Raw genomic sequence first — 12,937 nt, forward strand, 5'->3', positions numbered from 1 at the left:
TTATTATTTTGTCTATGACAGATCAAAATAACCAGATTTATGAAATATTTTTGCAGAGCTGGTGTTTCATAATAAGGTTCTTATATAAAAAGAAAATAATTCAAAATACTGAGCTCCAAAATAAATATTACTGCTGCTTATTTGTTATTAGAAAACGCACTAGTTTCACTTTAAGTAAACAAAACTTATATTTGGCCCTTTTTGTTTTTCTATTGATCTCTGTTTTTGTCCATCAAGTCTCACTCGATGTGTAATATCTATCTAGTATGCTACAACTTCATTATAAGTCATTATACAGCTTGTCATAATATTTTTGAGCTTCATTCAGTAAGAGTTCGACATCTGCTTTGAAACTTTTAATTACAATTTTTTCACATATAGTGCCTCAAGAGTAAAGTAGACTAATTCTTACGCATGATTCTGTTAGAAAGTTATGAGCGTTTAACATCTGACAAATGTTTCTCAGTTGAAACCAGATGAATCTAAGTTTCCATCCAGCAACAGCTCCTTCTGTTGGTCATCACTGTGGCTGCAACATCCAACAGTAATGCATGTTTTGTGAATTTATATACACACAATGCGATCCTTCAAAATGACACAATTTAAGACACTTATGTTGGGAGTTGTTTTGTTGAAAACCCTGTATCAAAAGCAGACAATAGGGAGGGTAGGAGGCGGGGGTGGGAGGTGGACGACAAACTCACCTTACAGCATCTGTTCAAGAGGAGCAGCCTGCTTCAGGCTTCATTTAATTTTGCGAGTTTGGACAACTGCCTGAGCAGGTTCAGGCAGAATACACACCTCTCACTTCTGCTCCAGTCCCTCCGTGCAAACAGGTTTTTCATCCTGAGAGAGGCTTTCGACAATGTCAGACGGCAGGAGGAGAAAAGCGTGGGTGTCTCTAAAAATCTTGCAACTGGAATCTGTTTTATTATCTGCCAGCTGCCTGCTCCCTGCTAGCAGCAGATGATACAATCATAAAACATGTTTTATAACTGTACTGGCAGATCCCATAAGGTCTTGTGTAAAGGATTTTACTCAGAAGACAATGTGTGTCTGCAATCAAGAAGTTTTAATTCACACACATTATTCCAATAAGCACATAAAACAAAGGCAAGGTGAAGGAAAAATACAAGATTTTTCTGACAAAAATTGTGTAAATAGAAAAAAAATCTACAACAGCTTACATTAGAGCAGATTGTGTTAAATATACAAAGAATATTGAATCATCACACATGAATAGAAACCTAAAAAAATAAACACACTGTTTCAAAAAGATGCTGCTCTTCTTTTACAAATACTACTTTAACAGTGACACTTTTTGTTTCATAGTCAGTACATTTAGGAAAAATTGTGGGATACAGGAAGGATAAATATTATAATTATTAATGGCATAATCAAAGTGAAATAGAGCCAAATGTCACAAATTTTTGATCTACATTATTTGTGAAATATTTGTCTTTGAGAAAACATTGTGTCATTTGGAAAAGGACGTTTTTGGTTTATTTGTTTTCACCGTGACACAAGAAACAAGAAACTCTTCTACTGCTGGCTCTAGATAGGAACAAGATACAACACAACGTGAGATAAAAACACATAAAGTTGAACATCTTTAAAGACTAATCTTATTATCTTTTTCTTTAAATATTAGTTGTGACATTTTGTGGTAAACACTAATTCTGAAAATTCATCTTAAATCAGACTAAGCTACAAAGGTTGAACTTGGTTCTGACTCCTGCAGGAGGAAATCTGCATAGCAAAGAGATGGCACCGCTGCAACACTGTTGGTTACCGCTACTCATCTCTGATAGTGTAGGAAAGTAAGAGTCACAGATTGGCATGAACTTGCAGCATTCAGGTTACAGTAGTTGTTAACTTACTGTAGGTAGTAGTGTTTGTGCCAGTACTGTAGTGCTTGTGAATATCTTTGGATTATTCACAAGCAATTTTGCCATCAAAGCTGGAGAGTGCGATGGCAAAGGCCTGCACAGCATTCATGGGGTAGTTATAGTCCAGAGTGAATATATCGTCAGCTATCCTTCCAAACTGCATCACAATGTAGTCCACTGGAAAAAAGCAAAAATATATCAGGAACTCAGAGCTGATCGGAGGAAAGTGGGATACAAATCACTTACAGCGCCGCAAAAATGTATTTGCGACCTTAAAGATTTCTTGTTTTTGGCTTTTTTCTTTGACAAAATCATCACTTCCAATACAAGCCTTGGCATAAGTAGACTACGTTTTAACAGGCGTCTGAGCTGCATTAAGCCCAGAAGCCTTTAGAGGTGATTTTCCATCAGCAGTCAATGTAGGGTTATGCTGACGTGCACAGGGGTTATGCAGCAGGACAATGACATGAAGTCAACCTCTGAATGGCTGGAAAAACTAGGTTGTGGAGGGATTTACTAACTTAAATCTGATTTAGATGTGGTGGAATTACTAAACAGGAAACTCATGCTAAAAAACCTTAAAAATGGACTTGAATTAAAACAATTCTGCAAAAAAGAATGGGTTAAAAAATTCCTCCACACAAACATAGAAATTGATTTCCAAACTACCTGAGGGTGTCACAGCCCTCCGATAGTTTTTTCTTTAATAAATGAAACTAAGTTATTTTTTGTCTGATATTAAAGCAAAATATATCTAATAGGAGGCAAATACTTTTTCACTTGTAAATGTGCTTAGCAACCAATTTTTGAGGGACTGCTAAAGTGAACCATATGCACTCATCTGATCTTCTGTGTCTTCCTTGAACTTGTTTTGACAGTAAACCACTTGGTATTTCATTGTCCCACACATCCACATCTGGTTCCAAACAAACCAGACTGTTTGTGGAGAAAAGACAGATGTATAAGGAGTACTCACAGTCTTTGTTGTGCACTATCTGGAAGTTCTTGACGGAGGCCTGTGTGACTCGGCCGTTGAAATTCAGTACATGAGAGGCAGTTTCTTCGTTCCACACGGGTGTCTTGTTGCGAAGCTCAATCAGATTTTCCATCCTTCTATTCTGGTACCTTACCAACAAGCCGTCACATTCCTGTGGTCAATTGGCAAAACATAAGTCAGTGAGCATCAACAAAGGGCAATAAGATTTTACTCACTTGCCTTGTTTGATTCTCATAATAAACAGAACCTAAATCAAGCTGTTAAACATCTGGATCTTCTGCTGGTAACCAGGAAGGGTGTTTTTGTTAATTTGCATACTTAGTTTTTAATTTGGTGTTTCTGTTTTTGTGTGGTTATTTTCTTAAAAAACAAAATAATGCTGGAAATGCTTTCAAACTAAAGTGTAGAAAAATCTTTTCCTGACTACGGAAGTGAAAAAGTTTGTTTTAGCAAACAGATATTATTGGAAAAAGAAATGAACCATGCTCACAATGTAATGGGGTATAAATTGTCCCTTTAAAATACAGTATAACTATAACTAATGCATGAGCAAAAGAAGTGGTGCTGGGAATGTTTTAAATTTCAGTTCAGTTGCATGAGTCAGCTTCTTTCAATTATGCTATCCTAGCATGCATAGCATTCAAAGAACATGGAGTCCATCCAACAGTTTCATGCTTGTATTGCTTACTTTAAGTTTTGTGTGGTTTTTCAATGTTTGTCTTGACTTCTACAATCAGTTTTAACTCACATTTAAGTTAAAATTGAAAATGATCATCCAAACATTTTGGACAATCTTTACTTTACAAGTTTTACTTAATATTTTTTGTATTTCTATTTTCTCCATTATTGGTTAGGCCTTGGCATACATTTCAGGTACGTTTTGTTGTTAACGAGTCACAAACATTTATTAAACTCTCAGACCAAAGTAGGAGTGCTCCAAGACCTAATTAATAATATTAGTTATTTAACCTGTGCTTATGCCAGAAAATGAGCTGTAGGTATAAAAGTCATTTCAACTAAAAGAAAATTAAACTGTTATGTCATTTTGTATAGGGTGAAGTTTCTGATAAAGCTTACATTTCTGGGTCTGAGTGGGACTCTCTCATTGTCCTTGCTCATTCCTGGAATGATGACCGTCATCCGTCTGGGCCCTTTCATTCCTAAGACATTTGTTTCCTGAGGTGAGAAACAACCAGATTCAAAGTATTTACATTTCTTCTCTTCAGTATTCAGATCAGAACACATTCCTGTAAAGGAGCAATCAATAAACTCTAAGGCAACTCACATAGATGATGCCAGCTAACTCTTGCCGTGCATTAGACATGTCTGGAAGAGCTCTTTCTGGATTTAGAGCGTTATCAAACACTGTGAATTTAGTTCCCATTAAATTGGACCTGGTTAAAAAAAGTTATTTTGACTTCAAACAGATTTTAATATCATCATTGTTCAGTTTGTCGGACTTCTTTAGACATACCTTAGCTTTCCGACAAAATTCTCACCACCTCTTGACAAGTCCGTGGCATCAATGGAGATGAGATAATTTGAAGTTGTGCTTTTCTTTCTTTTCCGTCCAGCCAACAGGAATGTCTAAGAAAGGTGATCACAATGAGCCACATTAGATAACAGAGAAGGCTGTCAATGTTAAAAAGGGTTTTATCTTGCTGAATGATTGTTGTTTTTGTAATTTTGGGATGTATTACAGAATCTCTGAAATGTTTGATTAAGTGGACAGACTGGCTTATCTGAAAGTGACTTCAAATCACTTTCTAAACAGCTGGTCAAACACTTCCACTCCTATTTCATTACATATTGTCTATTATATATTTTAACATATAATATTATATATTTCATTAATGTATTTTTATTCTGAGTGTGGCATTTTTAATTAGTTCAGAAACTACTTCTCAAAAAAGAAGACAATTTATGAAAAAGTGTAGATCCTTCTCAGAGTCAATGTGTGTAGAAAAGAGGTATTCCACAGGGTTCATCATTTAACCACTCTTTGTTTTCAATATATGATGCTGTGTTCTCTTTAGGACATTGCTATCAAAATGTATTTCCTGATAGTTTTATATTCCTTTAATAATTTAGAATCTGACATTATGGAGCATTTTTACTTTGAAAAGGTTTGATATAGAATCAAAGAATATGTGTTACTCAACTATTGTATGATTAACAACCTGATGTACAACATAGACAGTCTTTTGTTCCAATTGAGGAGAGAGAATGGTTGGTGTTACATTTTAAAACCGGACAATGTTTTTGCTGTTTGGACTAGGCCTGTTATAAGTAGCATCATCGGGTATTATTGAATTCCCACACTGTGCAAAACAATGAATGTTATGTTAACTGAAATTTGGTTTTGGTTTTCTCTGTTGGCAATGTAAATAATCTGTCTATAATGCACCTTGATTTTCTCTCTCTGTGACCAGAATTAGACAGGAACTAAAAAGGGAGCAGGCAAATGTAGGTAATTTTCTGGTAAAATGACTGCCAACTTTGTAACTATCTTAGGTCCTGGTTATATCATTTGTAGACAATAAGTGTGAAAATATCGATGATTTTTTGGCCAATCACTGATATTTAAAAAGCCTGACTTCCAAATTCCGATTATGGCTTATATGATTATTTTTTTTGTCAGAAAATATACTAAATATCGCAACACAGTTTTTAAACAGTGGCTGAGTGTCAAACCTTTGCAGAAGCAGATAAGATCAGAGGATAAGATTGATTTCACAGGTAATGTCGGCTCATACTCACCTGATCTCCCAAACTTAAGAAATTCAGACCAATTTATCAGTGAACCTCTCGTGATTCTTCTAAGCACCTGATTGTCAGTTATACTTTTTTTTTTTTTACGTCAGAAGATTATGGTAATCAACATTTCACACATTATAAAATATTTAATTTTACTTTGTATTCACTCAGCAATTCATCCTCAGCCGTACAGAAATTGTTCTTTGTCCATGAATGAATTATTTCTAATTTACTGACCAATCAACACATTTTCCTCAATGTATTAGTTAGTGTTTCCTGACCTTTTTCTCATTGTCTAGATGAAGATAATACAGAGGATAGAGGCTCTTATCCACTCCTCTCTGGTCCCGCGTCACTCGGCATTTCACAGTCACACCCTGTGGAGCTGGCTCCATCACAAACGTCTCCAAGTCATCAAACTCAATCTCAGGTGAGGGAGCTCTCTCCTGATTATGGGAACAAGGAATTATTACATTTTACTGCATTACTAACTCTAAATGTTTGTTGTACTGTTTTACTAATTAAAATAAGCTTCTCTTTTTGTGGAAAATAATTTTTTGAATTTAAGCTACCTTCTTCTTCTTTCCTTTACCCTTTTTCTTCTTTGACTTTTCTTCTTTCTCTGATTCAGATTCATCACTCTCTTCTACCTTTGCTATAAGAGAGGACACATTTATTAGACAGGTTAGCAAACCCAAACAGTGGAAGAAATGTCAAGCTAAATTGCCTTTTTTCTTTGTTTTCTTGTCTTTTTCCTTATCTGCTGTTGTCTGAAACATGGATGCCGAACTAGCAGTAGATTTCTTTTTTGATTTCGTCGACTTTGTCTCTTCTTCACTGTCATCACTCTCTGATTTGGCAGCTGTTTGATAAAAACAGATCTTTGCTGAATTTCATGCATTTATAAAAACAAATGTCTTTGCTAAGATTGTGCTCTTTACTCAAAAGAACAAGTAATTAGTATAATATACAAATAAAACCAGTTGATAACATAAAGTTTATTCTGATTTTATGTTGGACAGTGTGTAAAAAAGATCTGGAGTCTTTTCAGTATGTAAACATTTGGTTTTATCTGTGTATACAGCTACACAAAATATTTAACATTAGGAAAAAAGATGTTAAGGTTTTAGAATTAGTATAGCAAGGAAAATCTATAAAATATTAAGTATTTCATTACCTTTCTTTTTGCTTTTAGATGGTTTCCCCCCATTTATCATAAACATTGATGCAGGTTCTTTCTTCTTCTCCTTGTCCTTTGATTTTGACTTTTTATCTTTGCCATCAGAATCTTTGTCCTCTGCGAATAGTTAAAAAAAATCTATTTACCCATAAAATTGATAGGAAAATGGTAATACCAGTAATAAAAACACATTTTGAAATAACCAAACATTAAAAGACAGAGAGGTAGGAAAATGTTGTTGAGTTAGTGACCATCCAAAGTCAAATAAGTAACGTATTGAGGGTGGGACAGATGTGGAACAACAACAGTAATTTTGAGCATAAAGTTTTGATTTTGCATGCATTTAGTTTGACATCTGCTTTTGCTGCTGCTGCAAGCTGTTTTGTCATATTGAAGAATTTTAGGAATGCGGAAAGAATTAAGGCTTAACAGCTATTTGACCATATTTAGATGTCAAATGCCTTTCTTCGCCTGTTTTTTTTTTTATGGGGAAATTGTTTAGAAAGCAGATTTAATGGCCTCTTGTTGCATGAGGAAGTTGTTTTTCTTATGTGTAGATTCCAAAAACACAAGCGACTGAGTCTCAGAATGCAAGGCTTGTGTGAAGAATTCAAAACTCCCCGCTCAAATTGGTGCCATAAGACCTGCGTCTTCAAAACCTCGATTGCACCCACAGTCCTGTTAACACTTGCTCCCAAAACCAGTTCCACGGTAATGAATCTGTTAGAACATGCCCCAGCACTTAGCCCTGCTAACAAATGAATTCTTAAAGATGTGTTTTGTGTGTGTGACATTGATAGTAACAAACTTTAGGACACTTCAGGACTGAAAGCCCTTGGATTGATAGTAAATAAATTAAAGATTTTAGCCTAATAAGAAATAAAATATTTTCAAACTATTTATTTTAAAATTCATATGTCATATCTCTAGACTCGTACGAGAGCTGCGGATACTAACTGAGCCAAAACTGCATAATGATGAGTGTGATATTTCAATTTTCTCCCTCTTTGTGAAATTTGGTGTCAGTGAAGAAGCTGTATGGCCCCTGATTATATTCTAATCACTTTCCCTATAAACAGGATACACAAGACAAATATGAAAATAATACTTGTTTTCTCTTAAGAACATCATGGCAGTGCTTCTTTATTAGACAGTAGTCTGTTTAAAATGATCAAACATGTTTTGTGCTGAAACTGTAAAGATTGATAGGAGAAAGCTTTAATGTACAAAATGAAAAAGGGAGTTAGTAAATATAATTTTTAGAAGAACAAATATCTAAAAATAGGAGATGAGTTTTTTTAAATCTACTGTTTTATTTTACACTTAAAATTTTTTCTCTGTGATACTTTAAGATGCACAGGAAAGCAACTATGGAAGCTACGTATATCATTACACATTCACCAGACTCTTTGCTACATATTAAATTATTTGTTAACGCAAATCCAAAATCAGCTTCTCAAATACCGGTAGTGGGAACTTTGGGCTTTTTGGCATCTATATATAGTGAAGAAGAATTGTTGAAGCTCAAATTGAGAGCTTGTTTCTTTCCCATTTTCATAATGGGAAAGAAACAAGGACCAAGTGGCTTTGAATATGTTGTTGTTATTGAAGTCAGATGGGCTAGTTTGAGTACTTCATAAAACCGCTCGTCTCCTGGGGTTTTTGCATTCCATCTTCTCAAAGTTAGAGAGAATGGCCAAAAACATAGAAAATATCCAGTGAGCAACAGTTGGGTTGACAAAACGGCCTCAGAGTGACAGAAAAGCAACAGCAACACAAAAACCACTTTATTACAGCAAAGGTATGCAGATTAGCATCTCCAAACACACAAACCTTGAAGGAAGCTGCAGCAGCAAAAGACCACACTAGTCCTACTCTTGGCAGCTAAGAACAGCTACAAATCACACAAATGTCAAAATTTAGATGACAGACTCAGGAAAAAAATGTTATCTCTAATCGAATCTTGATTTTTTGAGCAACATTTAGAAAGTTTGAACCAAAATCCGGGGAATGTTTCTGACACCTTGTTGAATCTAAAACACAATGAAAGAAATTTGTTTTGAGGGTAAAAGAGAGTCCAACTGGCTTCTAGAAAGTTATCAAGTTACAAGTGAGTGCACATTTATTTACATTTTATTACTTATCAAGTATGTTTTTTTTAATTGTTTTTTGCTTTTTGCTAACAACCATCACTTTTGGTTGATCATAGCATTCTTAAAAAAGATTAGGCTATTTGACCTTTAAAAATAAGTATTACTATTTTAAAATCTTTCTGATTTTATTCAGAATATCCATTGATTATCACTACTTTAATCTGCACCTTTACAATCGGTTGCTCTTGCTGTCAAGACAGAATTTCCACTCACTCACCATTACACAATAAAATAATCTGATCCGCTTACCTACAGTCTGGTCACATAACTGTTGTTTTAAGCACTTTAATGCCTTGGAGTACTCTGAGTTGTAAAATTTAGCAGTGTTAACTAACAGCTAGAAGATTCTGGGTTTTCTCCAGTTTTCTAAATATCTGGTTAAGCTGTGATTAGAAGTGGTACGAGGTGTTTGTCGGAAATAGGGAGTCATATAAGAGTGTGTTTTCTTATTATTAGAGAACATTGCACTCACATTCACACCTCAAGTAAGTAAGTAACTTGAAAAAATGTCTAATGCCAACCTCACAATGGAAACAACACTCTAACCACTGAGGCTTTGGCCTGACATGTTATTTTTTATAGCTTTGAATAAAAGAATAATAGCATATATTAAATTATTACTGGCATTTAAGAACATATCAAGGCTACAGTTTTAAATATCCTATATACATCCTATAAATATGGTCATGGCTTTACTTTAGCAAATTATGATGTTATGTTTTTGTCATATTACTTTGCTACTGGTAGTTTTTGTGCTTCTAATAAATGACAATGACCAAATATTGCTAAATAACCGACACGTCTAAAATAAATGTGAAATTTTTCATGTCTTTGCATTTTATTGTACCTTTAGTTTTAGATTTTTTCTCCTTGGTGTTACTTGCAGATGGAGAACTCTCCTTTGTTGTTTTTTTCTTTGTTTTCTTTTTTGGGGTATCCTCATCATCATCATTATCCTCATCATCATCCTCTTCAGTGTCTGAGGCTGGAGAAAAAAGCAACAAATTATTATTTAACTCTTAGACTGATACATGTATTTTTGGAACATTAAGTGTGAGGTTTATAAACTTTTCACACCATCTTAAAAATTCTAAGCTTCACAACACAATTACCTTATAGTGCCATTTTAATGTTCTCAGCAAACAAGAAAGAACATGAATAAAATATGGACAAACGTTTTTAAAAATATGGATTTTGGACTGTAATACGTGGTCTGATAGGTAATTAGGCTGGGTGATGTAGTAGTAGTGTAGGAAAATCAATATTATCTTAATTTGGCCAAAATATGACTTAGACAGTTATTCCACAAGGCTAATGAAATATCTCCCTCTTTTCTGCTTCCACCATTCTAACTGGATACAGTGTCCAGTGTACTGACTCACATTTCTTCTTTTTTGGAGCACTTTTGGCTTTCTTCTTTGGCTCTTTCTCTTTATCCTTCTCAGGTTCCTCTTTATCTTTTTCTGGTTTCTTTTTCTTCACTTTTTTTCCACCTATAAAGTGTATGAGTTGTCAGATTTGTCTCAGAAACAAATCCTTTTTTGGTTTTCAATCACTTTTGTAGAAATAGCTGAAATAATCCTCACTTTGAGTGGTGGAGGCATCATCTTGTGCTGCATCCTCACTCTTCTTTGTCTTAGTTTTCTTAGGTTTGGCTTCACTTCCGTTGAGTTTGGCTTCAGAGCTACCGTTGGCTTGTTCTTTCTTCTTTTTTGGTTTCTTTCCATTTTCTGCTGATAAATCTTAGTTAGATGTGTGAGTTTGTAGATAATGACATTTGAGCTGAGATACAGTGACATTTTAGATTAACTATCTTAAAAAATAAATATTTGCGGAGGCATCAAAAACTCACCATTTAAAAGTCAGATGGTATGGAGAGGGCAAGGGGAGGAGAATAAAAGCAAAATTAAGACAAATTACTTAATTTGTCTGAGTAAAATTCATTGAGTTTAGGTGAATAAGCACCTCATTCTTGGTTTATTAATATCAGCAAGGAAACTCAATACAACTAACATGATATCCAGCAGTAGATGCTGAAACATCTGTCTAGCACTGAGTCATCTATTTCTAATAATACAATGTTGTTATATTCAAACTTGGAAAAGCCTTGTTTCCTGCCTTTTTTTCCACCAAATACTCAAAAAATATAAAATAGACACATCGAGGTGATTTGCTTATACAGATTTATTGTTTTATTGTTATGTCTAATTTAATATACAAGCTCAGGTTTGGAGTAAAAATGCACCTGCTGTAATGCCTAGATTTTCAGATTTAGAAGTGTCTGGAAATAACACGTTATCTAAACATATTTTAATTTTATTTAAGCAAACATTCTCATTTGTTGCACAATCTCATAATGTATTTACAACAATATCAATGCTTATGTGTGGGGAGGTGCATATTTCCTTTAGAATCATCCAATTTCTTGTATTTTCCATTTTCATGGTTTCCAACATCAGCCACTGTCACGACACAAGGCTCAAATGATGCTTTGACATGTTTTCTGACATTTCTCTTTCTACGCATTCATTTGTACAAGGAATAATGTTCCCTAGAAGTCACAATGATGAATATATAACCCAGTTTGTTATTTAGCTTTACACCAAATGACTTGTACAAGATGTCACAGTGTTACACGGAGTGTGATTGCAGTCGACGGAAACATAGGGGGTAATCCTATTAGGTTCAGATCCTGCATCCATGAAGACTATTTGTCTGCAGAAAATTCTTACTCAGATTGATTATGTGCTCCAATGTGACAACCATATAGTAATGAGTTGTTGTTTCCCAGAAGTTGAAAACTTACATGGCAAAATCAAGGCAATCTGTCCATTTTAAATTAAACATACAATGTAAAATCTAATACTTAAATCTTTGATCAGATATTATACATGTTACAAAAATGTTTTTGAAACACCTATAAAAATGCTCAAAGGCTTGCATAAATATCAGACAATTGAAATGTCAACATTAATTAAGCTCTAATTTAATCATTCTGCAGTACTGGATAAGTAAAATAACTTTAGTTGGTTTTTGCTTTGCTTGTTCAATAGCACTCACATATAATGTCAAAATGATGCTTGATTCAAATTGATTTTTTCCCATTCATGATTAAACCATTTAAATGGTCCAGTACTAGAGTGAGCCATTTCTGTCAGCAGGAATAATTTATAGCAATGTTAAAATTTCTTACCTTTAGCATTATGTATTAATTCACTGGTTTAACTTAAATGTTAGTATAAGTAAACAAAATTGTTAGCACAGATATAAGTAGAAGATGCAACAATTCTGTTTCCGAAATGACTTTGAAGTCTAATCAACATAAAAATCTAAACAAAGGCCAATTTCTTTTTTCTTCTGTGTGACCATCTTTTCCAGTTGCAAATTAAAGTTGGCACTTTGAAAATATGTATGCAAAAAAATCTAAGAAATTCTAGCCTATTTCTTACCTTTTCTGCAGACATGGCTTGCTCTCCAAATTAGGATACACTGTTGACTCTTTTTCAATTAATAGAAAGCAGTAAAAGCAAGCTTCTCACATAGATAACGAAAGAATGAGAAAGCCCTGAACTCAGTGTGATGTCTCCATCAGCAGAAAGTTGCTAATAGGATTTATGTGTAAAGCCATCTGCTCTGCAAGAAACACGTCAACAGGAGAAACCAAGGCAGCCTCAGGAGGAGGGACCTGAGTTGTTTGTCATGTAGGTTAACATTTAGTAGAAGAAATGTACTTTTTTCCCAAAATAATGCTGTAGCTTCTCTGCAAATCCTAAATCTCAAGAAAACAATAATGACAAAGATAGGGCTGAAGGACCCAGTCTACTATTTTGCAGAAATTCTTCCTTTTAGAAATCTTCCTCTGATCAAAGTACTAAATATTTGAAAATAACTCTGAAAATGTGTAAAACTTAACTTAAAAACTTTTACTAATTTGGTAGAAATTATTAGATGAGCAGAGAAC

The 12,937-nt window shown here is 34.3% G+C and overlaps 1 protein-coding gene across 1 annotated transcript; it reads right to left on the reverse strand.

Annotated features, from left to right (window-relative positions):
* Positions 1-1,281: 1,281 nt before the first annotated feature.
* LOC122833485 (tubby-related protein 1-like) lies at positions 1,282-12,563 on the reverse strand. Its single transcript, XM_044121080.1, has 13 exons — positions 12,426-12,563; positions 10,563-10,695; positions 10,359-10,469; positions 9,824-9,961; positions 6,821-6,940; positions 6,371-6,505; positions 6,216-6,298; positions 5,925-6,089; positions 4,361-4,473; positions 4,172-4,280; positions 3,964-4,062; positions 2,866-3,037; positions 1,282-2,066 (listed from the first exon to the last, which is right to left on the reverse strand). Exons 1-13 carry the CDS (start codon positions 12,438-12,440, stop codon positions 1,933-1,935), a joined length of 1,527 nt encoding a protein of 508 aa, XP_043977015.1. The 5' UTR covers positions 12,441-12,563; the 3' UTR covers positions 1,282-1,932.
* Positions 12,564-12,937: the final 374 nt, after the last annotated feature.

This window comes from Gambusia affinis, linkage group LG07, assembly GCF_019740435.1.
Source record: "Gambusia affinis linkage group LG07, SWU_Gaff_1.0, whole genome shotgun sequence".
Taxonomy (NCBI): domain Eukaryota; kingdom Metazoa; phylum Chordata; class Actinopteri; order Cyprinodontiformes; family Poeciliidae; genus Gambusia; species Gambusia affinis.